We start from the raw sequence: 26,117 nt of genomic DNA on the forward strand, positions 1-26,117 counted from the left end.
AGTAAACACTGATGATATATATGTGTTGTTTGTACTGGAAGTTGAACAGTGCTGCGCGTGAACAGGTGCGGGCCTCTCCCCCGCGCGCCGCTGTGACGTGGAGCGGGATCGCAGCAATGGCGGACTGTGTGGAGGAAGTTCTTCAGGGCAGCTGGTAAGGTTCGGTCCGCCGGGCTTTATTAGGGTCAGAACCGGCTCTCAGAGGGGGGTTCTGTAACATGCGGGGTCCGGGGGGGCTGTCTGCCTGTCCTGGCCGGGTGACCCGGTGTGAGGGCGGCGGGGTTGAGCGGGTTAGCCCCGTCGGTGCTGTGCTTTCAGCTAGCCGGACTGAGGGACGCAGACAGCGGCTCCACTGAGCTCCGGCCTCGCGACTCTGGACGAAGACGTGGAGCTGTTTAGCTAGACAGTTAGCTTGTTAGCTAGCTGGCTGGGTTTTCAGCGCCTGGTTTAACTGTGTTTATACATTTTGGTCTCTTTTAACAGAGAGTCGCGCAGCTTTGAAGAGCAGGCGGAGTTAGCCTATTAGTATTTTACTCCTCACTTCTTAAGGAAATCTGAGGTAAATGTAGGATTTAGCTGCTAGCTGCCTGGCTAACAGACATCCAGAGTTAAGAAGTCCAGATCCAGAGTGTAGGAATCCATCCCAGGATTTTGTTCTTACTTCCTTTGCTCTTCTGTGTGTTGCTTAGCCGCAGCAGATCCGCTCAGGCGTTCAGAACACAATCCTGGGCAGGATCTTTACTTTCTGGACCTGGATTACCCCTCTCCACTGACAGCTGGCTAATGTGTAAATAAATAGCTGATAAGTGATCGATTCAGCTGGAATAGCAGTGGTTAGTTGTGACAGTCATTCTGATCGTGTGATTGTGTTTCGTTTTAAACGTTATTTTTAGTTTAACTGATTTAGTTAAATAACGTTAGTTAAAATCTAAAAAAAAAAAAAAAGATATGAGCACTGATTTCTCTGTCATTTCTAAGAATGGATAGAAATCAGCTCTTGGGATCAAAGGTTGTGATTGGGATTATGGTTTTGTCAGTCAGAAGTTTATATTATATTATTGAATATAATTTACACAGTCATTGGTCTGCCTTCAGTACCTTCTTAGCAAATCACTAGTGTGGAAATCAGTAATTTACAGTCTTACTGTAGTGTCTTTATGATCTCTGTCTAAATAATGTGTCCTTATTGTGAACAGTATATAAGCCACCCCCTTTTATGCGTGTAATCACTTGCTGATAGAGCTGGGTGATAGGGTAAAATATTATATTGCAATATTTAAAGACATTATCACAATACAGGTTTTGACATGCAGACAAAATGAATAACTTTCAGTACTTGAGTAGTACATTTTAAAATAAACTAATTGCAATACTTAAGCACAAAAAATGTTGAATAGGGCTATAGGGCTTCCACTTAAGTGTGGTGCTTAAAGAACACTTCAAATTCTACGTTTTACTTTTTTAAAAGAGCACTTGTACTTTTACTCAAGTCTGGATCTCAAGTACTTTATACATGTTTGAATGACACAAACACACGTCCAGATTTTTCTGAACACTTAATATCCTGTGTGTATTGTGATATTGTCTGTCAGTCTAGTCCGTCTGATGTCAGGGCTTTATTGCTTCTTTGCAAGCTTGTTTGTGGAGGAGCCACAGGCTGATATCAGTGATTCGGTGCTGATAGTTCTTTTGTGTTTACTCACTACAGCAGTAGTATTCACACTTTCCATACCTGAAGAATAAGTTACCAAGTATAAGAATTAGTTGTTGGTAATACATATACAACCCTAAATTAGAAAATGTTGGGACCGTATGAAAAGTATTTTTGTATGATAAAAAAATACAGTGTGTATCTGAGATTCGAGATTAGCATGTGTGTTAATGAGCCAGACTACAGGAAGTAGACAGAAGGCCAACAGCTGCTGTGTACAATGCAATGTGTTGTCTTCCTCTTCTGAATATAAAACAGTAGGCAGGAAGTGTGGACACACTCCTCTGGAGAGTTCAGGGAGATATAATGGAGGAAGAGAGAATGAGTGTGTACATGTGTAGGCCTGTCACGATCATTCACATTATCAATGATATGTGCATCCCCAGGTCCCCACCTCATCCCCAGGTCCCCACCTCATCCCCAGGTCCCCACCTCATCCCCAGGTCCCCACCTCATCCCCAGCTCCCCACCTCATCCAGTATTAATACGGTATAGGTCTTCTTTCTGCCCCTAAACATCCTCAGTTGTTTGTGGAGTGGATAACAAGATTCTGCAGAATAGATGTGTTTTATGATTAGAGTGAATTACTTAAATACACACACATGGCACAGGCTTGTACCTATTTCTCTATGAAGCTGCTTTGTGACATTTGCTATAGAAATACATTTGAGTTGAACTGAGTTTTGCTCACTGGTAGGCCTGTCACGATAATAATTTTTTGTGTACGATACATTGTCCCAGAAATAATTGCGATACTCAATATTTTTGTAATTTTAAGACTATTAATAACAGAATAGCTTAGAAAAAAGTAATTATACACTTTTTAAAGACAACAAACATTTAAACAATAATTTATTTTATTTAGTTTGTGAATGATATACTTAATTCTTCACCTACTTTAGTCCACACTGTGTGTATGGAGTCACAGTTATTGAAGCTGTTGTATGTGTGAACAAAAATACATACGATATCATCGAAAAAAAAATTGAGATCATGTTAATTTATTGTACGATAAATCGATATTGCAATTATTGTGACAGGCCTACTCACTGGATAAATTAAAGTTTTGATAGGTGTCATATAGGTCTGTCACAATAATTAGAATATATGTACATCAGCTTAATTACTTATTAAAGATAAGTAATTAAAAACATGTATTTTAACTTTAAATCATGATTGGTCATATTATTGTTTAATATATGGACTTGTATGCAGTCAATTTTTGCTGAGCTTAATATTGCCTATTAGGTTTTCTTACAGAGAAGAGCACATTTATGTGAATGGCCAAAATGTAGAATTTTACTAATTGTATTTAGTTAATTTAACCAAACTAAATTAACTTTATTATAACACAACACAACTGTAGTAATAAACAATTATTATATGTATAATTTTAGTGCCATAAAATATCAGTAGTAATGTTTACTATAATCCTTTTTGCGTCAATATATCCACACTTTATGTCCACCTTGTTATTGTGATGGGTGTTTGTGTTTGTATGTTTGTGTGCGTGTTTGTGTGTGTGTTTTTATGTGTTTTGTGTGTGTATGTATACAGTGCTGCTGCTGTAAAGCTAAATTGTTCACGCTCCACAGGCACAGCTTTATCTTTTAGATGGTTGATGTTTTGGGTTAAGGAAGGGGTATAGGAATGTGAAGATGTGAAGATCTGTTGCTCCGTCAACACTGACTGCTGTCTGACTCCTCCCACTCTGCTCCTGAGCTCCACAATGGCGTCTCTATTGTTGGCATTCAGGTTTCTGCCATTATGGTGGAACGATGATGTCAGTTGTGAGTGATGGATATTGTTTTCTCAACTGTGTGTGTGTGTGTTTGTGTGAGAGAAAGACAGACAGAGAGAGAGACAGAAGGCATGTGGGATGGAGCGTCTTTGTTAGTGGATTTTTGTTTAGCCCAGTAGCAGCCTGGCAGATGGTGGAACACTCTCGTCCTAGAAATATCATTCATGTAGCATATAGAGCATTAGTGCAGCTTGTTTAGACTGATGGAAACATGCAGAACACCTGAAACACATGATGTACATATCCAAGTCTGAACCAGGTAGAATCAAGTCTGAATTTTGTGTTCTGTACATTTAGTCTGGTTAGTTGTGGTTTCGCACTGTATTTTAGTGACTAAGTGCACGTAACTACTTAACTACAAGCTAACATCACCAACTATGTGGGCAGAGTCTCCCTATACTTCACACTGATTGGTGTATTGAGTGTTTCCCCCGGGATTCCTTTTATATATGTTTTAAAAAAGGGTTAATCTACAGTTACATTAGATATAGGAATCACCAGTGTAATCTGTTGTATCCAGACTGTTGTATGATGCGCCTGTACACCAAGGGGAATCAGATTCCCGCACAACACCGCTTCTTTTTCTTTTTCTATTGTTTAAAGGGTGATGATAGCCTAACTTCCTGTAATTGGTTTGGACCGCACAAAAATGTGTTTTAAAGTGCAAACCAATCAGACCATGGTTCAGCTCGTCCAGACTGTGAACATTTCTTCTTTAGAACACATTCTGGTCCTTTTGGTCCACCTAACTAAACAATCTAAAAGTTGGACCAAATTAGTTTAAGCTCTCTTAAAAGTGTGTGTGTGTGTGTGTGTTTTATAGGGACCATGACCTAGGTGATGCTTTGGACTCTGCAGTTGGTGATTTGGATACAGAGGAGGATGGCATTATCCAGGTCCGAGACCTGCCACCACCTCAGAGAGCCAAGCTTTGGATGGTAAGTATATGGTATGCCATCCGTACAACATTATTATGAGATAATCTACACATCATACCGCTATTATGGATATTACCATAGCACGCGGTTGGCAGCATGCTGTTCTGATCTGATAAAGCTCTGTGCTGAAGCTCTGCATGGGGAGCAAAGGCTGTGTAACCGGGTTGCGGGTGCAGACAGCCTCGGTATTGATCCACTGTTCATTAGAGAAATCTGATCCGGGTACAGCGGGCAGCGCCGAGTGAGACACACCACACACTGCAGCTTTATGACCTCCACTAGGGCTGTCATCAAACGCCCTGAGCTGCAGTATCACAGCATCACAACCCTTATTCTCTCTCACCCCAATCACTTAAAATTTTCTGCCCTTACAAAATAAATGAGAACAGTGGGGAAAATACTTACAATTAAAATAAAGGTTCTGGTAAAATTACAGAAAGATGTGTATAAAATATACATACACTACATAGAGTGCTTTGAACTTTTCACATGTTATCACCTTACAACCACAAAAACAAATGTATTTTATTTAGATTTTAAATGACCAACACAAAGTAACACATTATTGTAATGTTGAACAAAAATGATGCATGGTTTTCAAAGTTCTAATCAAATAAAATAAGAAAATTGTGATGTGCAAAAGTGTAAAGCTGCCTTTACTCCTAAACCCCTAAATAAAATCCTGTGCAATCAGTATAGCTGTATGTATTTTAAGCCCTATTCTAAGAGGATCAGGATAGCTGGTCCTCCGGTAATTTTAGTCCCTTCTGGATCCACATGTCTGAGTTTCGTCTCCTCGCATTTAATAAAGTAGGTATTTGTCTGCTGCCATGCACTGTAATTACATTTTGGGTGCACGTTTCCATGGGGATCCATGTAAACACATCAGCCAGTGGAAATGGAGGAGCTTCTGAACGCGATGTCACGTGACCAAGAAAGCCAAAAAAACTCACTGGTCCTTCTGTTTATTTTTTATTTTTTATTTTATATATTTTTTTGCAGTCCGGATGCAAGAGTTTTATCACTCGCTTCCTCTCTCTTGCGCTTTTTCTCTTTTTCAGATTGCTCTGAATGTGGCAGGTAAAGGTGACAGTCTGTCCTCCTGGGATGGAGCTCTGGACCTGCCAGAACAGACGCTAATACACAACAGATGCCAGCAGCTCATTGGTAAATAATCTATATCACATTTCTCTTTTAACTGCAGACTATCTTTCATACTGTTCTATATGCTCAATACATAGACCCACAGAACACATACACTATAAGAATACAAGCATTGGAACATTTACTTTTAGTTTCACACGGCAGTTTATGGTCTTGTTTGGACTGAACTTTTGAGTTGGGTCTGAAACAAAACAACAGATGTTAAAGGTGCAACAAACCACAGTGTCAGATGTTTGGACCAATTACAGAATGTTGAGTTGAGTTTCTTTCATAAATGATAGTTGTTTTTTCAAAATTTGTGAAATATTGTCCTTGTTTAAAAATACTGTTAAAATGTTTAATACTATGCATTATGGTATTACAGTAATACTGCCCAGCCCAAATTTAGATACCAGCACACTAAAATACCGCTTTTTTTTACTTTTTTTTAGGAATTTGTTTCATGCTCCCAAAGTGAAACAGTTGTGTCTTCCTGTACAAAGACCATGAAAACAGTAATAGTTAGTTTTAACGCAGTTAACAAAACACTGATTTAAGGAAGCAGTGAATAGATAAAGCACACAGTGCTTTACTCATCACCCTGTCCAACTCCACCCTCCCACAACCGTCTGACTCCAGCAGACTGATTCTATTCAGGGAATTTCCAGCACTTTGGGGTATAGCAGCCACTGCAGGGAGCTAACCCAGAAAAATAACTTCATTTCTGCACTGGGACAGGCAGACTTTAGCCTCCAGGCTCACCCAAAGCAAGACTGAGACACTAAGGCAGCCAGACTCTACAGCAGACTTTGTCCCCATGCAGCGTTATTTGATCAAATCTCTTATAAGCTCACTGAGGGCTACAATCAGTCATAAATGTGAAGTTACACATTAATTATTGTCTAACTACTGGTGGTATGTTTGCTGGTGGTATGTTATAGATGGATTACTCTGCTTAGGTTGTGTAATTACACAACACATTTAACATGTGGCGCTCCTATTGTTTTTTTTTATATTGATTATTTGAGCAATTATTTTTTTTCAATTAGTCGATTATTCAAAAAACGAATTAATTGTTTATCATGATTTTTTTTGTGGGCCATATACCTGTATATATCTGAAGGTTATAAAAGTTACTGTTAAGTTACTTAATAATGTACCGCCCTAGTTGTAAATGTCTGTAATAACTGTTATTACAGACCAACAATCATGCAGCAAAAATGAAATGATTGATTAATAATTAGCTCAGGTTAGCCATTAGTGGTTGTCTGTTTTTTTTTTTTTTTGCATTATAGCGAAGTGATGCAAAAATACACAGTCTGTTATTAAGGGCTGTAACAAATATTTAATATTATTTTGAAATTTTTTTTATCTATTGTAGCTTGCAGCAGAGCAATATTGTTTAAAATGAGCATTACCTGCGATGACTAATTCCTGTTCTTGTGTTCTTAACCCCTGCAGATCAGTTAGCTCTGCCTGTGGAGGATGGGCGTGACCTGGTGGCAGACGTTGAGGCGGTGATCACTTTCTACTGCAAGTCCAGAAATGTAACTTTCACTGCAGAACTGGCTTGGCCTCACCTTCTAAAACCATTGCTGGGTCTTCAGCTGCCCCGAAGTGACCTCTACAACTGCTTCTATGCTGTCATGAACAAATACATCCCCCGGTATGAATGTGTTTTTATGTGATCTTAATCAAGCTCACATATCTGTAGAATGTGTAAAACTAACATGCCTGGTGGAGGTAGCAGAATTAAGACATTTTCCAATTGCTCTCAGAAAACAGGTGTTTATCTGTAGTAGTGTTTTACATTTTGTTCATAAAGTAAATGGTGTTTGGGATTTCCCATGTCTCTTGCATTTCCTTTCACCTGACCTATTGTTTATTGTTGTCTGTAGAGACTGTGTGCAGAAAGGCAGGCCGTTCCACCTGTACAGACTACTGCTGCAGTACCACGAGCCTGAGCTTTGCTCATTCCTGGACACCAAAAAAATCACACCAGACTCCTATGCCATGAACTGGGTCAGTTTATTCTCTTCAGTAATACACAATTAAATTCTGTTATTTCTTAAAACAATGTTAAATTAAATAGGAAGTCGAGAGAATCAGCTCCAGTCTTTATCTCGAGCTGCTGATTTACACATGTAGCGTCCAGCTGGAGATTTGCAGTGTCAGATACGTTCTTACTACAGGAAATGTGCTTGGTTTAGGAATGGGGCAGAAGCACTGTGTAGTGCTTGCGATTTGCATGGCATTACCTTCTCAAACATTATATCTATAGTAACCTGTAGCCAAGCGGTGTGTGATGATGATGTACATCACAGTTGGCGGCTTTATGCTGCTCATAGTGAGATTGAAATTGTATCATATGGGTTTCCCTGTATGTGTGAAAGGGGCTTAAGTGTGATATAATATTGTCATGTTCTGTATTGTTTCTGTGTAGTTGGGCAGTCTGTTCTCCAGCCATTGTCTTCCTGAGGTCACCCAGGCCATGTGGGACGTTTACTTTCAGCAGGCCGACCCCTTCCTCATCTTCTTCCTCATGCTCATCATTCTTGTTAATGCCAAGTGCGTGACTTGTCAGTACACTGTTTAATGTATGCAGTTACTCCGCCATGGTTTAGCAGTGCTGTAATTTCTGTATAGAAGTTTTGTGATTATGGTCTGTGCTGTTTTGTGAAGTGTTTCATTTTGTTTGCACTAATAGAGACATGATCCTGGCGCAGGAGGGAGACAGTAGAGAGGAGCTCATGAGTAAGTTATTGGTCTTTTTCCTTTTTAAAGAAATTGTGTTAATATCCAGAGACTTAAGAGGTGGAATCTAACTAAAGTTTGTCTGTTATAAAAGTGCTTTCAAAAACACTTTCAAAAACATTTATAAAACAATAACTAATTGAATATATAAACACGATTTATTACATTATACAAAAAGCTGTGGGACAGCAGTATGTAAATTGGTCATGCGAACTCGAAGTGCTATCTTTGAGCACAGCTTAGGAATGCACACACCTAGAGAATGTAAGGAATTTGAGTAAGGTTGGCTACTGGCAAATGTTCTGGAATACAACAATAGTTGGAATGTAAATGACAGTTTCTGTCTCTTTATATTTGGTATAGTAGTGTATATATAAAAAAGACAAGAGTAAAATTAGTGTGTGTGTGTGTGTGTGTATGTAGAAATGCTGGAGCAGTCACCGAGTTTGCTGGAGGCTGAGGATATTGAGGATCTATTTTCGCTGGCACAGTATTACCAAAGCAAGACACCCCTTTCTCTACGAAAAGTGAGCAAATCTATTTTTTGTAAAAGTATTATTTTTAGAATATTTGTATTATTTAAAGTTTTGTTCAAATAAGCAGGTTATGCCATTGCTATTATTATTATTATTATTATTATCATTATTATCAATGATTCTTATGGAGGTGTGGTAAATAATGTCTGTATAATGTTCTGAGATTGGACTGTGTATTGGCAAGACCTTGGTAACACAAAACAGGGCTTATGGTTCAATATATCGCAATATACAGTGGTGTGAAAAAGTGTTAGCCCCTTCCTGATTTCCTGATTTTTTGCATGTTTGTCACACTTAAATGTTTCGGAACATCAAACTAATTTAAATAGAAAAAGAAACACAGGTAAACACAAAATGCTATTTTTAAATGAAGGTGTTTATTATTAAGGGAGGAAAAAAAAATCCAAACCTACATGACCCTGTGTGAAAAAGTGATTGCCCCCTTGTTAAAACATACCGTCACTGTGGTTTCTGACACCTGAGTACACTGTCTCCTGCCACACCCAGGCCTGGTTATTGCCACCTGTTCTCAACCAAGAAATCACTTAAATAGGACCTGCCTGGCAAAGTGAAGTCCCCCAAAAGATCCTTAAAAGCTGCACATCATGCCGAGATCCAAAGAAATCAGGAACAATTGAGAAAGAATGTAATTGAGATCTATCAGTCTGGAAAGGGTTATAAAACATTCTGTGGACCGATCAAACAATAGTTGAACTCTTAGAAGGTGTGTGTCCCAGTACATCTGGTGTAAAAGAAACACTGCATCCAGAAAAAGAACATTATACCAACAGTAAAACATGGTGGTGGTAGTGTGATGGTCTGAGGCTGTTTTGCTGCATCAGGGCCTGGAAGACTTGCTGTGATAAATGGAACTATGAATTCTGCTGTCTACCAAAAGATCCTGAAGGAGAATGTCCGACCATCTGTTTGTGACCTCAAGCTGAAACGAACTTGGGTTCTGTAGCAGGAAAATGATCCAAAACATACCAGCAAGTCCACCTCTGAATGGCTGAAGAAAAACAAAATGAAGACTTTAGAGTGGCCTAGTCAAAGTCCTGACCTGAATCTGATTGAGATGCTGTGGCATGACCTTAAAAAGGCCATTCATGCTGAAAACCCTCCAATGTGGTGGAATTACATAAATTTTGTAAAGATAAGTGGAGCCAAAATTCCTCCACAACGCTGTAAAAGACTCATTGCAGGTTATCGCAAACACTTGGTTGCAGTTGTTGCTGCTAAGGGTGGACCAGCTATTAGGTTTAGGGGGCAATCACTTTTTCACACAGGGCCATGTAGGTTTGGATTTTTTTTCTCCCTTAATAATAAACACCTTCATTTAAAAATATCAATTTGTGTTTAGCTGTGTTGTCTTTGACTAATATTTAAATTGGTTTGATGTTCTAAAACATTTAAGTGTGACAAACATGCAAAAAATCAGGAAATCAGGAAGGGGGCAAAGACTTTATTACACCAATGTACTTTGATAGTAATTTTAGAAAAAAACTATGATAGTATAAAGAACACACTACCATATTTATAACATCTGAATAAAAGACAATATTTCTTTTTATCCAATCAGATCAGTGGCACATAATGACACTACTGCCATATAGAGGGTGGGGTTTAAGCAATGCAGAATGATCCACCACTTTACATTGAAAATAATATGAAACTAATATTTTGCATAATATGTACACAGTATTGCAAAACGACAATTTGCAGTGCAATATCAATATGTATTTTTTAAATTCTGTTACATAGTTATGTAAATATTGTGTGTGTGTGTTTGTAGGAGAATCAGAATCTGTTTGGCAGCAGTCTGGTGGCTCTGAAGGAGGAGGATATGGACCTAAGTCAGGCTCTGTGTCTTCCCGTATCTGTGCCAGAGATTCTACAGGCCAATCAGCTCCAACCTGTGAGTTTACAGTCATCAGATTCTTCTCAGCAATTCTTAAATGTAGCAGAGTCACAATCACTGTGTTTTGCTGTTAGAGAATTAACCCTTGTATCCTCTGTATGGGTGTAGAATTCTGGGTAATGTAAATTGATTGTATGAGTTTGTGAGATGTGCTGTGATTTTAGGAAGGTGTGCGCTTCTTCGTAGTGGACTGTCGCCCTGCAGAGCAGTACAATGCTGGACACCTGTCCACTGCTTTCCACCTGGACTCTGATCTGGTAGGGTTTTTTTTGTTTCACACAGTGTTTTAAACACAGAGACAGAGTGCACTGTAATCAGGTTGTGTGTTTATCTGAGAAACTGTAAATACCTTTGCTTTCAGTCATTGCATTTGAAAATGTTTAAATTCCATATATATACATATAAGATTTTCCGGTTGCATAACATCAGTTTTGCCCATAACCCTATTTTGGTGAAATAAGGTTACTACTAATGTAGTAACTAATTTAGTTTTGGTGAAAGTGGTTATTTTGACTTATAGTTTAATTGATACAAAAAATTAATAACCAAAAACCTGTAAATTGAATTTACCTATACCTGCAGATATGCTGTGTAATGCACTCACATGCCTGTATGTGTGTGTTCACCTCAGATGCTGCATAACCCGGCGGAGTTCGCGCTGTCGGTGAAGTCTCTGCTAGAGGCTCAGAAGCAGTCTCTGGAGTCGGGCTCGGTGGCCAGCGGGGAGCACCTGTGCTTTATGGGCAGTGGGAGAGAGGAGGAGGACATGTACATGAACATGGTGCTAGCTCATTTCCTGCAGGTCAGACACACAGCCAGTACACACAGATCAGGGAACATTAAACTGACTTTCCAACAGCCATGACCAAAATAATAAACAATATTAAATAAATTAAACACATTGTGTGTTAAAGGCATTTCATAATCTGATCAGAATTTCTGCTTTCTGTTACTCAATTATTCAAGTCGTTGTGTGATCAATATACTTCATTCTCTAATTAAGGCTTAGAAAAAGTGGGAATTACATAAAGAAAACTGTAGGCATTTAATGAAGTGCTAGAGTGTCCGGGAGTGCAGATGTACAGTAATAGTCAATAGTGCAGATATAGTAAACCTATGATTTAACAGATTAATTAAGATATATTTAACATTTAAGCACAGTAATCAATGCATTAATAAGCTAACTGTATTTTTAAGCTAATTTTAAATAATATGTCTACATAAAAGCTTGTCTCTGTCTTTGCAGTAACATAGAAACAGTTGTTAGAAGGGCAATGCTATTTTCTACTAAAAAGATCCATATTTGGTGTTAAAGCCGGTCCATGTTCACAAAGAGAAGCAGCAGGAAGTTTGCATCACATGATTCTGTGAAATTATTAGCAGATTTGCAAAGTAGGAATCTGATAATTGCTGGACTTAATAAACACAGAGTTTTGCTATTATCTGTGCATGTAAACACGTTGATCGGATTACTGACTAAATCTGATTATCCTCGATTAGTGGGTTATACAGTGGTCATGTAAAAAGAATACTTAAATTTCTTTGGATTAGGATCTAAAATAGTAAAAATAGTAAAAAGAACTGGACTAATTTTATAATAATCTGATCATTGAGCTCATGTAAACAAACACTGTAATAAAAAGAAAAATATTTAATGGTTGCGCAACTTCTGAGTGTTTAATTTTTATATCACATTTCCACAACAGCTTTTACACAGATAATTACAAAAGTACTGTTGAGGGTAATGAAACAGTGACACAGATTAGATATATATCCAAGAAAAAAAATATATATATTTTCCACAATGTAAAAGACAACTGTATTATATGTACTATACTAAAACAAATATGCCATGAACAATGGGGCAATAATTTAATGTACTGATTCTAAAAGAGGCTCAGTGCCACCATACTCAGATTGTAAATGCATTCATGAGAAGTGTTGTCTGTAAACCTTTATACATATATTATAATAATTGAGATAATGTTCTCTGTTTTCTTTTGCTTTTGGCAGAAAAACAAAGAATATGTGAGCATAGCTAAAGGAGGATTCATGGGTAAGTAAAACAGTGTGCCTTTTATTTCTGTACATCGTAGAAGTTTTGTTTTGGGATAGAGAAATATTTATGCTCTATTGTGCACCAGCCTCTATGGCTTTGTTGTTTGTTAGATTATCATCAACATTGTTCAGGAATTTATTTAAGCTAAATAACATTACCCGTACCAGCAGAACTACAGAGACAGTGAGAATACAGTGAATAAACTTTCATTCACAGAGTTGCAACATTTACCAAAATTTAAAAAACAACCAAATGTAGCTTGGTCATTTCATATCATGTGTATTGAGTGGAGGAACACTTATTTCATTGTTAGTGAGTGATTTATGGAGTAGGACTGTGAGTTTGTATAATAATGGGATCTAATTGCCATGTTGTGTCTGTGGACAGCGCTGCAGCAGCACCTGGCAGACATTAACGTGGAGGGTCCGGACAACGTTTACGTTCACTGGATCGTCAGCACTTCAGGATCCCATAGCAGCCTCGGATCAGCAGACGTGAGTTTTAATGGTGATGTGGCAAAACGCTGAAAGTTTTAAGTATAGACATACTATTGCAACCAAAATAAATGTTTAGACATTTAGCAGAACACAAAAATCTATTTGCATCTTACAGTAATGGTGCAACAAGGAACAACAAACCAGTAGACAACATAAAGTGCAAACGTGCAACAAGTGTGGAACAAACTATGACACTACAATACAGCAGACGTGAGAGTGTTTAACAGACAGGACAATGTAGTACCGATATGGTACAAATGAATTGTGCGTGGTGAAGAAAAGGTGCAGAGATATGTAACATGTAGGTCATACATCACTAGGGTCACAGCAGTTACTAAGGTAGAATATACCGTACTTAGTGGAATAAGAATTTGCAGCAAATATTGCTGATGGGGATAAAGACAGTTCAGTTTCTGTGTGTTGGAGTGTGTGTTGAGTAATGGGTGAGCACAGTGCAGTTTTTGTGTTGAGTGTGAGGAGTGGTGGGTCAGTTCAATCCCTGTGTGTGTTGGGGGTGTGGTGAGGGGTGGGGGATCAGCTCCGTCTCTCTGTGTTGAGGAGTCTGACTGCCTGGTGGATGAAGCTGTTGCAGAGTCTGGTAGTGGAACGGCATCAGAGTGAAGAGTCTGTGTGAGAGATGGGTGGGGTCGTCCACAATGCTGGTGGCTTTGCGGATGCAGCGTGTGGTGTAGATCTCAGAGATGGAGGGTAGATGGGAGGTGGGAGATGTGCTTTCCTCAGTCTCCACAGGAAGTAGAGGCGCTGCTGGGCTTTCCTGGTTATTGAGCTGGTGTTGAGGGACTAGGTGAGGTTCTCTGCAATGTGAACACCGGGGAACTTGGTGTTCTTCACAATTTCCACAGGAGAGTCGTTGATGTTTAGAGGGTGGTGGACACCTGGAGCTTTCCTGAAGTCAACAACCATCTCTTTGGTTTTATCCACGTTTAGAGATAGGTTGTTGGTTCTGCACCAGTCCGTTAGCCACTGCACCTCCTGCTGATGAGGCCAACTACAGCATCGTCTGTTGGTTGGTTTGGACGATATGCAAACTGCAGTGGGTCCAGCTAGTTTTTGATGTGCCTCATGACCAGCCTCTCAAAGCACTTCATGATGATGAGAGTTAATACAATGGGATGGTAGTCATTAAGGCAGGACACTTGGGACTTCCCTGGCAGGAATGATGGTGGTGGTCTTGAAGCACGTTAGCATAACAGCAGTGCTCAGAGAGATGTTGAAAATATTTGTAAGAACATCTGAGTGCTGTTCTGCACATCTTCTGAGCACTTTGCCAGGTATGCTGTCTGGTCCTGGGGCTTTCCGCGGATTGACTTTAAGTCGAGGTCCCTGCACATCAGCTGAGGACAGGCACAGTGCCTGGTCATTTGGAGGTGTGGTCGTCCTTGCTGTCATGACATTCTGTGCTTAAAGCCTTGCGTAGTGGAATGGAGGCTTCATTATTGCAAGCATATGGATGTGCCTTGTAGTTTGTGATGTCCTGGATGCCATGCCATATGCGCCGGGTGTCAGCAGTGTCCTGGAAGTGGGCGTGGGTGTGCTTTGCCCCTCTTTTTCCCTGGTAAAGCTTGGATATAGCTGTTCAGAGGCCTGCCTTGTCTATTTTGTAAATAACAGTAACTTACTTTTATAACTGAGATTTTGAATAAAATAGTAAGTGTAACAAAATAAATAATGTAACAAAAATAAGTAGCCAAAAATCTATTAGAATACTGATGTGCAGAATATTTGGTGTATACACATAAATTGCAAACATAAACAATTATACAAAATATCCTTCAGGCTTCACAGTAAATAATAGACTGTTTCTAATACAGAATACTGCTGTCACCATATAGATTTTTAAAATCATGTCATATTAATGTGCCACAATATATTGTGTTTGATACAATATGGCACACCCCTAGTAATAGTAATGGTGGTGTTATAGCGTGTGTTACAAAACTATTGATTTGCTGCCACCTAATGGACATCTACAGTAACTGCAAGTGTTATTTGTTGATTCCATGCTTTTACTAGCTGATTCTTCTTACAAACATAAAAGGCTGCTCAAAAGTATTCAGTTTAAACTATATAAATAAATAAATAAATCCATTTATGTTACAACTCTTTGGTTAATCATAAATAAGCATACATTCATTTTATTGTAGACGGGGGCAGCTGAGAGAACCTTTAGTTTTTTTGTAATGTCCTATTTAATAATCTAAAACAGAATAAAATGTATTGATTAACTGAAAAATGTTGCATAGTGTGGCTTTCAGTCATTTTTTGGAAAGCCATTGTCAAGCACGATATGGTTATTCCTCTTACAATGCTCTTGATTTAGAATTGTAGACAGGTTTGTTTAAGCAGAGGTATCACTTATTGTTCAGGACACTGAATATACAGAACCATTTCAGAAGCACCATGCTGTATGTGATGGTTTTTCTGTCTTAGCTTATTGTATATTTTTCATATATTTAATACAGGGGGATCTGAACAGCACAGGAGACAAAAGTGTCAAATCTCTAGTCAACAAAATGACCTTCGCCCTCAAATCCAAGTCAGTTAATGTAAAGGAGAAGGTGATCAGCTTTATTGAGAACACATCCACACCTGTGGAGAGGTAAGGACCACTTATATACCACTTACACATCTCTTTTTCCTAGTTCTTGCTAAAATCCCTTTCCTTTTTCCCTTTGTCTCTGGAAGCACCTTGAAGCCTTAATTTCTATAACCTAATTATTTTACACAATTTTTATATTTTTGTTGTTTTATTATTTTATCCTCAAACTGCAGGGTAAACCTTTTTTCAGACCAAGAAATGTATATAAGCATGGACACCATGGTTCGGTTTCTTCCTATTCTATAGAAATAAAGCCAAAATTATTCACAATAATGTCAAGTTTAAATCTGAGCATAGAGACCAGAGGCAGATCCAGACAAGCCCCTACTAATTTCCTGGAACCGCCCCCTTTTCCCAAAATAAGTTTGGTGTCTCAGACCTCCTTTATTGAGTTTACAGTGCAGCCTAAAGAACCAGAAACCGAACCGGTATTCCCAGTTTATCCAGTAAGTGTAATTAACAGTTCAAGTTTACAGTATAAGTAACAATAAAAGTGTGGTGTATTCCATCTAATACAGATAACTGGTCTGTTCTAGCCAACGCTGTGTAAACATTTGTTGGCACGCTTTCTTATGATTTAGCAAAATAATGTTATAAACTGATTTCTGGGGAAAAAATAAAAAAGGGGAAATGTTAGCCCAGGGCAAACTAACTGCTGGAATGGAAAGAGTTTAGAGAAGAAAAATAAGATGAAAAAAGTGCATGGACTGAGCTACACTGCGTACAGCAACCAGCCAGAAGAGGCACTAAACCTGTGGTGGCTTCAGTTTCGACACTTATTGTGCTGTCCTTGCTTTTATATGGTCATTGGTTAAAACAGTAACCAATTACTCACTCATAATTTTAATAATTTTGTTTATTTAATTTCTCGCCACCCTTGTGTTTGTTGTGTGGTGTTAATCCTTTCCTCCCCGTTCATACCCTGTTATTCCACACTAGAATATCTTTCACTCTGCCCTGGCCTGAGAAGGGGATTCCTGATCGGTAAGAGCCCGTGTCTGTCTCTAACCTTACCAGCATGAGTGTCACTGGTCATTGTGCCCGCAACATGCCCCTACAGGCTGGCACTGCCTGGCCTTCTGGCTCGACTCTCTGCAGAGGGGCATAGGGGCGGGGCCTAACCTGCCCTCCTTTACTCACGCATGTACTGTAGCTCACTAACACTCTTGCATTTATTAGCATCCAGCTCTTTCTGTAGGTGTAGTTCTTTAACTGTTTTCTGACAAAATAAACAGCAATTTTGGTTGCTGCACATTTGGGGCATAAAAACTGGAGCTCTGATTGATCAACCTGATTTTAGCACATCTGACAACGCAGGAAGTAGCACAGGATCCGAATATAAATATTTACACAGTCGCAGTCCATACAATTTCGAATCTGTGTGAAAGAGTCTTTGTTTTGTGTGATTACATAGTAGTATATATTTACAACATTGCTGCTCATTTGTAAATGCCTGACAAATAGGAGTGGGTCAAATTGATATTGTGATATATCAAATCACTTTCATTTTTGATACATTGGCGACAAAAAATAATATTAATATGTCTATATGGCCAAGGATTAAATCAGACTCGAGCACTCTCTAAACCAGTGCTCACCAACCCCCATGCAGGTTTCACCTCCAACCCAAATCTAACACTCGTCTAAAGACTGATGACTAGATTGATCGGGAGGTGTGATGGAACAGGAATCTGCAGGAGTTTTTCAAAATTGTTAAATCTTTCGTGATTTTTATCTTAGTTATTCGTATTTTCTTTTTGAAATATAAAATACTATAGTAATACTATAATAAAACTGTTGTTTGTTAATATAGTTTATATACACAACATTTTTGTATGCTTTAGTTACATTAGGTAAGAGTATTGTTACAGTATTGTTGATGTTTAACCCCTGGATGCAGCTAAACACATACTGGGAAAACACCAAATACTCAGTAATCAGACAGTGAGACAAAGGAAGTAAACAATAATGAATTAATTTGATTAATCAAATTACTGTTTTAATGTGATTTTAAATATGAGATCATCAAGATTGTACATATATACATCTTTACATATTGAAGCTGCCAGAATGAATCTCAGTAGATGTTTGTTTCTGTCAGAAACTTGTGAAAAACGCATTTATGTGGGGTTGCTTATTATTAGTAAAAAATTACTTGAATGTAAAGGAAACAATAACTTGTGCATCACATTAAGTGGTGCTGTCTGTTTTTAAAATCTAACTATATAAAAAGACTATATACATTTGAATATTAATTTTTCTTTTCTATTAGCTTTTTTCATAAATGTTTTGAGTGTCTCTAATAATTGTACATTGTTGCATTAGAAATCTTCTCTAAATCTCCTGCTGTCATCCTGTCGGTCTCTGTCGCTGTGCCAGTTCTAACATGGCCCACCTGTCTCTCTCAGTGTTTAATGCCAGAAACCCCCGCTGTGTCTGCTCCACTCTGAGTTAGGGGGGGTCAGTGTTAATGACAGGATGATGACCAAAGTGACCTGTGAACACTGGTTATCATTCTGGGTATCACTGCTTATTTATTAACCTCTCTTCAGACTAACACTACTCACCTGTTTTACTCCCAGATCTACCGCTGTATGTATAACTGCACAGCTGCGTCTGTGTGTGTGTGTGTGTATATATATATGTATATGTGTCTGTGTGTGTTTGGGACTCATCATGTAATATTGTGTTGTTTTACAGGCATGTGAGCAGCAGTGATAGAGTGGGTAAGCCGTATCGAGGTGTGAAGCCAGTGTTCAGCATTGGTGATGAAGAGGAATACGACACAGGTATACAATTTTTGGTTGTAAATGAGTTAACCTAGCTTCAGGAGCCAGTCCAATATACAATTACAATTACAGTACAATTATCTTGTTCTCGAGGTGGGGTTTAGATTTGTTAGGCATTATGAGGCATATTGGCCAGCGAGTGTATTGTCAGTTCTTAAAGGTAATTTGTTTAAATGCAGGTGTATGTGTACAAAAATTATAACTTTGATAAGGGCCTTATTATGAAGACAGGTCTTGTAGAGGCTTATATTGTGATCGGTCATCGTCACCCAAGGCCCACTGATTACTACGGCACTAGTCGTTCTGTTCCTATCCTACAGAAGGGCTAGTGTATCAGATCAGAGATATGAGTTTTGACAGCACAAGGGGGATCTACTGTATATTGGGGAGTTTTAATGTTTTGGCCAATCAGTGAATAACCCAATGTATATATTCAGATTAACAAACATTTTAATTTCAGACAAAAATAACCTGAGTAAATATAAAGATCAGTTTTTAAACAATAATTTGATTTATTATGGGCAAAAATCTGGCCTTATGTGAAAAAGTAATTTCTCCTCTAAACCTAATAACTTGGGGACAATTACTTTTTCACATAGGGCCAGCTTGGTCTCATCAGATTTTTTGCTTTAATAAATGAAATTATCATTTAAAAACTGTCTTTGTATTTATCAGGTTATATTTGTCATATATTAATGTTTGTGATCATATAAATCATTATTATAGGCAGTAAATGTGCACTAAAACTCGCTGTTTCTGCCCAGATGAGATTGATAGCTCCTCGATGTCGGATGACGACCGCAAAGAGATAGTAAACATACAGACGTGGATCAATAAGCCAGATGTGAAGCACCACATTCCCTGTAACGAGGTGAAGGAGACTGGACACATGTTCCCCAGGTGAGAAAAATGAAATATATCAAATTATATTATATAATTATCATAAAATATAATTATCATCAGTAATCATTTAGCCATAATAATGTATAAGTTGTATTTCATCATATAATATTGCCAATAAAATACACAAGGCATACTTCAGGGCATTATTTTAGAATAAAAGTCCCTCAGTGTGAACAGGTAAACTCTACCTTTAAACCACAGCAACACTTTTCTTGTAACAGAATATTAATATTTGTACTTAAAGTTAAGGTGTAGTAGAAGTTAGTGATTGATCCAAGTGTTACAAACTGTTCATTAGCTGTTCAGGCTTTAATCACTGATGTAAACTATGTTGTTAAAAACTATATTTTGGCCTTTAGTTTTCAGTATTTTGGCCTGTCTCTGTTAAAACTAATGGATTAACTGCCCATTTTGCAAAAGATGGTCGATGAGTTAACTGACTTGCCTATAAAACCTTTGCTGGCACTTCTTGGCAAGCAGGATGTTCTCCTATATCAGTCAGATAACAGAGAACATGTCTCCATATATAAATGAGTTCTGCAATATGACAAAATTTTAATGTATTGCAGTACTTTTTTTTTTTTTTTGTAAAGACAATACGTCGAGGATACGTTTAGTGCTTAAAGACCACTGACCCAACTGTATATTTAATTACATAAAAGTAATAAAAATCACTGTGCTATGCACAAAAGAATCAAGTACTGATGCGTTTTGTCTTCAAAACATAATGGTTAATATTTTTTTTGTTTTGTAAAAATGTCTTTAAATATTGTGATATCCTATTTTACCATATCACCTATCAGTCAATATCATTTGTGTTCCACAGCCACCTCCTGATCACGGCGACGCACATGTACTGTCTAAGAGAGATCGCCTCGCGGAAGGGCTTCGCCTACATCCAGTCCCGACAGGCCTTAAGCTCTGTGGTAAAGATCACCTCCAAAAAGAAGCATCCGGAACTCATCACGTTCAAATTCGGCAACAACAACGCAGCCGCGGTGGAGATCGTAGCTGTAGAGAGGTACCCGAAAGAAGACTCACTTTGCTTAGCAAACCATCTTTTATTATTCCGTTTATTTTGCAGTATTTTACAATAACTCTTGTCAAAACAAATATTTTTAAACCCTATTTTTTTATTAGTTTTAAAGCATATCACAATATAGTTTTATACAAGGCACTCTTTTTCTGTATTATACATTCTTCACATTGAATTTCAGAAACAACAAAAATACACTCCAAAAATAAGTCATAGCCAAATAAATAAGGTATGAAATAAGATCAGAATGTGATGTAACAGAATATAAAAGAAAGTAATTAAAATAAAAAAAAAGAAATGTTTTACTTTATTAATAGATCTGCAGCAGGAAAAAAACATTTTGAAGCATTATTGAATTTACTCCATCTGATGGACATCTTGTATCTTTTGGATGAATTAGCAGTTCCTTTACACAATCAGATATAACTCAAAGTAATCCCACCAGAGGATATTATGGGATATTCTTTTAACACACTTTAAGAGCATCGTATACACCCTTCCAATAAGATCTTAGCTTAGTGCAGTCAAAATATGTGAGTATGGTTTCAAATTTGTGCTCCACACTTTCTCCAGCATGTTGTCTTAGGGTTTCTGGCACTATCATAAAAAACACATATAGAAAAACGTAATTTTGGGGTTTAATCGCGCTATAGAGCTAAAGTATCGCAGTAATTCCAGTATTCTGCCATTAAAAACCTATGTAGTCTTTATTTATGTTGTTTATCACATATTGAATGTAAATATAAATATAAATATAAAATATAAATATTTTGAAATGCTACACCCTCCACACAGATCATTTTTGATTAGTAATTTGTTTTTTAATTACATTAATTGGTGTTAAATATAGAATAATTTGATAGTTTAATCTTAATCTTATTTTATAAGTAAATGTGATGATGTGTGAGAGCCACACCCTGAGGGAGGGGGTAGAGATAGGACCTCCTGGCTGAGATAGAGGTGGAGAGATGCTGAGGGCTGATAGGTGGAGGTTTATGGAAGGTGTAGAGTCTCTGTACCACAGATATCTCTCTCAGCTCTCAGTGTTTTGACTACGTTGTTTTCAGACATGCTGAGTCCATCATATTATATCACACCACATTCAGCACCTGTACTGCTTTTATTCGACTCAGACATAAATTAAATATATGCAGGTAATCACTGTTGATTGATTTATTCAGCATGTTGTATCTGTTGCTGGATAAGTCAGGGGTTTTGATACCTTTGGAAGTACAAAGTTATTATCTATATTGAATTTTATTACAGTATAATACATCTGATTCTTGCAGGTGATTATGTTTTGCTAGGAATTTGCTATGGTGTTGCTATTGTATCCCAGGTAGTTTCTATAGAATTGTTTAGTGGTTAAATAGTTAATTGCTGTGGTGTTGCTAAGTGGTTGCTATGGTATCCCAAGTAGTTTATGTGGAATTGTTTAGTGGTTCATGGTCAGTTTCTGTGATGTATCGCTTGGTGGTTGCTATGGTATCCCAAGTAGTTTATGTGGAATTGTTTAGTGGTTCATGGTCAATTTCTGTGATGTATCGCTTGGTGGTTGCTATGGTATCCCAAGTAGTTTATGTGGAATTGTTTAGTGGTTCATGGTCAATTTCTGTGATGTATCGCTTGGTGGTTGCTATGGTATTCCAGGTAGTTTATGTAGAGTAGTTTAGTGGTTCATAGTCAGCTGCTATGGTGGTTGCTATGGTATCCCAGGTAGTTTTAATGAAAGTGTTTAGTTATTTATAGTAATAGTAATATAGAAATGGTTCAAAATGCAAATACAGAACTAGGGGTGTAAGAAAATATCAATGCGCCAAAGTAAGACAATCTTTTGTTTTGCAATAATGTCAAGAACGGGATCAAATTTCAACAAATGGTTTACATCCAAAGATTTGCTGATAGGCTGTCTTGAGAGTGCACTGTTCTGATTGGATAAAAACATTGATTTTACTCAGATTTTATGAATATAAAAGTGTGCGTTTATACTATGATTTTTTTTCGCATTATATCGCCTTGTGTACAGTATCACAATCTATCACGTTGTATTGAATCATAACCCCTGTATCATGATACTTTTTAAATCGCTGAGTTCTTGCTAATACACAGCTCTATGCATAATGATAACATCATAACACTACAATAGCTATAACTAGAGGTGGGCGATATGCCCCTAAAATAATATCACAATATTTGAAAGAATACACTACTGCAACAAAATGAAAATTAAATTTTATTATTCCATACATATTGCACATTGAGTTATTAAAAACTAAAATAATTTTATCAGATTTGTAGAAGAAGTCAATGATGCAGAATGTCATGATACTAATAATGTACTCCATATATCTCCATATATTCAGGATTAAAGTAAAATAAATGATACTGAACAGATATAATCTGTCTCTAGTAGATATATAATAGGAAATGTGAACAGTGTAAATTATTATTTTGCTAAGAACAGTAAAAAAGTTGTACCCTCATGATAATTAGGGGTGGTTGATATGGTACGATATTTCAGGGTATAATATAATTTACGATATTTAAAAATGTTGGCGATATTATTGCGTACGATATGATATGACACACCTCTAACTTTCCGGTCTCTCTGTTGCAGGTATTTGATCCCGAACGCAGGCGACGCCACGAAGGCCATTAAACAGCAGATCATGAAGGTGCTGGATGCTTTGGAGAGCTCATAAATATGTGGACGGTGCACAGACTGGACTCCGCCCACCAGAGAGAGGAGAGACTGCCATGGCTCGAACCCGGACCGAACGGCAGAGTGATGCAGAGAGGAGCCAAGAGGATGGACTGCTTCCAAACTCAATATCAGACTCGTTATCAGACTGAACCTCTGTTCCAAAACCCTAATTCCTGTTTCTCTCTCTCTCTCTTTCTTTCCTCTCTCTCTCTCTCTCTCTCTCTCTGTCTCTCTCTCTTTCTAAATTTCTTTCTTTTCACCACCCCTTCCTTTTTTTCTCCCTTTTTCCAGGACAGTACTGACGTTCAGTATTTGGGCCTCTTCGGGACGCTGGGCTTAAACACACTCGTCAGATTGGCGGCTGTCCCGGGAATTTGGGACGTCTGAAGCCTGGTGTCAGTAGCCTTCAGCTCATGTTATTGTTTATATATGGAGGAAATCAGATCTCACCCTGTAGGTAAACGCTGGACTCGTCGTCTCAGTTTGGGTTTCTGTGTCAAGCCTTAATCCTAATCCACTGTTTTTATACAAGGGACTCGAGGGGAACCCCAGGGTGAGATTAAATAACACAGAAAAAAGACTTTTGGGGTGGGGGGTGGGTACAGGGGGGGTGTCCACTCCAGGAAAACGCTCAGTGTTTAATTTTTTGAGGTTAATTTATGAATATTACTCGACTTGTCATTTAGCCATTTAACTGCTGCAGTATGTTTTTTTATTTTGATGGGGTATGGAGAAAGAATTATGATAATTGTCAGAGCAGTATTTACGTATTTATGCCTGAGAGGACGCCCGGGCCCACCCGGGAATTCAGGACCACAAAACGGACGCTGTGTTGTATATTCCATGCTTTTTTTTTTGTGGGGGAGCACAACTGGGGAGAGCACAAAAACCCGGTGATGGATGGTATTGGATATGTTGTTATGGAATGGCTGTTGCCCTTAATACTGTACTGTAATCACAGAACTGCACAATACTCCAGGCAACATGCGGCATACACTTATGCTGCCTTCAAGTCGTGTCGGAAATATCATAATTACGAGATGAGTGCACGTGAACACCACTGCAAACTCGAATGGGTATGTAAAAGTGGGAAACAAAAAAAGTTATGAGTTGGGGCGTCAATAAAAAAAGGCTTTTTTTATTGCTTCAGTCTGTTTTTTTAATTGTTTACTTTCCCTTACACATGAAATTAAATCAGAAACATGCTAATGATATTTATTAATACAAGGAAATTCATTTACATAGGGCCTTTGAGTGGTCCAGCAGACTAAGGTGCAGCTACTATGATCTGAGGATCGCTGGTTTAAATCCCAGATGATGCGGTTTCTCCATCAGCAGCCGGAGTCTGAGAGAGAGTACAGTAGGCCATGCTCTTTCTCTCTGGGTGGGTTCAGTAGGTGGCGCTCTCTTCCCTCATCACTCCTGTTGTGATGCTGGTTGGTACAGAAGTCTGTTATCTGATGTATCAGAGCTGCACATCCAGTGCTTTCCCCCGAGTGTGTTGTGATGCTTCCTAGTGATGCTGCACTGATTGGTGGCTGTTGGACAAGAGGCGCGTCTGGCTTCACATGCTTGGCATGCACTTGTCCTCACACTCCTAGTGTCGGGAGCATTACTAAAGTGGGTGGGGTAATCGGCCTTCCAAATTGGGGAGAAAATGGAATATGTGATATATATTGCTAACATAATGCTCATACTTTACTCTGTTTGTATATACTTGCTCTTTTTTGAAAATAGAAAAATAAAAGTTAACGAAATCAAAACAGTGTATTATTTCTGACCAAACCTCTTAAACAGATATCATGTTGTATATACAAGCTAAAAAGTCGTAGTATGAACTTTCAAGATGGACGACTTGAAGGTAGCAGCAGCAGAAAAGGTGTGAATATAATTATATATTAAGATGGAAGTATTTTGGGAAATAAATATTATTGTAAGTAAGGGAGGCACTACTATCCTGTTGAAACCTCTTACAGTTCTTTTCCATAATGAAATGATAAAAATTAAACTTTCATATATTTTAGATTCATTGCACACCAACTGAAATATTTCAGGCCTTTCATTTTTTTAATACTGATGATTTTGGCATACAGCTCATTAAAACCCAACATTCCTATCTCACAAAATAACATATCATGAAAAGGTTCTCTAAACTAGCTGTTAACCTAATCATCTGAATCAACGAATTAACTCTAAACATCTGCAAAAGATTCCTGAGGCTTTTAAAAACTCCCAGCCTGGTTCCTTACTCAAAACCGCAATCTTGGGTAAGACTGCCGACCTGACTGCTGTCCATCATTGACACCCTAAAGCAAGAGCGTAAGACACAGAAAGAGATTTCTGAATGAATAGGCTGTTTCCAGAGTACTGTATCAAGACACATCAGTGGGAAGTCTGTGGGAAGGAAAAAGTGTGGCAGAAAATGCTGCACAACGAGAAGAGGTGACCGGACCCTGAGGAAGATTGTGGAGAAGGGCCGATTCCAGACCTTGGGGGACCTGCGGAAGCAGTGGACTGAGTGTGCAGGAAATGGGCTACAGGTTGTGCATTCCCCAGGTCAAGCCACTTTTAAACCAGAAACAGCGGCAGAAGCGCCTGAGCTGGGCTACAGAGAAGCAGCACTGAGCAACTGGACTGTTGCTCAATTTTTGCATGTCATTCGGAAATCAAGGTGTCAGAGTCTGGAGGAAGACTGGGGAGAAGGAAAT

At 38.2% G+C, this 26,117-nt stretch overlaps 1 protein-coding gene across 4 annotated transcripts; it reads left to right on the forward strand.

Annotated features, from left to right (window-relative positions):
• The first annotated feature begins 63 nt into the window (after positions 1 to 63).
• Positions 64 to 24,558, forward strand: tbc1d23 (TBC1 domain family, member 23). 4 transcript variants are annotated; one of them, XM_007233622.4, is made up of 19 exons: positions 64 to 154; positions 4,336 to 4,450; positions 5,512 to 5,617; positions 7,055 to 7,259; positions 7,492 to 7,615; positions 8,037 to 8,161; positions 8,301 to 8,347; positions 8,771 to 8,874; positions 10,676 to 10,798; positions 10,966 to 11,058; positions 11,433 to 11,603; positions 12,815 to 12,857; positions 13,248 to 13,354; positions 15,841 to 15,977; positions 16,917 to 16,961; positions 18,678 to 18,766; positions 19,531 to 19,666; positions 20,496 to 20,690; positions 23,323 to 24,558. In XM_007233622.4, the coding sequence occupies exons 1-19, from the start codon at positions 117 to 119 to the stop codon at positions 23,405 to 23,407; spliced, it is 2,088 nt and encodes a 695-aa protein (XP_007233684.3). In that variant the 5' UTR covers positions 64 to 116; the 3' UTR covers positions 23,408 to 24,558. The 4 variants fall into 4 exon arrangements, with proteins under 4 accessions (XP_007233684.3, XP_007233685.3, XP_049335302.1 ...); XM_049479345.1 differs by lacking the exon at positions 64 to 154 and adding an exon at positions 2,064 to 2,200; XM_007233623.4 differs by lacking the exon at positions 16,917 to 16,961.
• Positions 24,559 to 26,117: the final 1,559 nt, after the last annotated feature.

This window comes from Astyanax mexicanus, chromosome 5 (genome assembly GCF_023375975.1).
Source record: "Astyanax mexicanus isolate ESR-SI-001 chromosome 5, AstMex3_surface, whole genome shotgun sequence".
NCBI lineage: Eukaryota > Metazoa > Chordata > Actinopteri > Characiformes > Acestrorhamphidae > Astyanax > Astyanax mexicanus.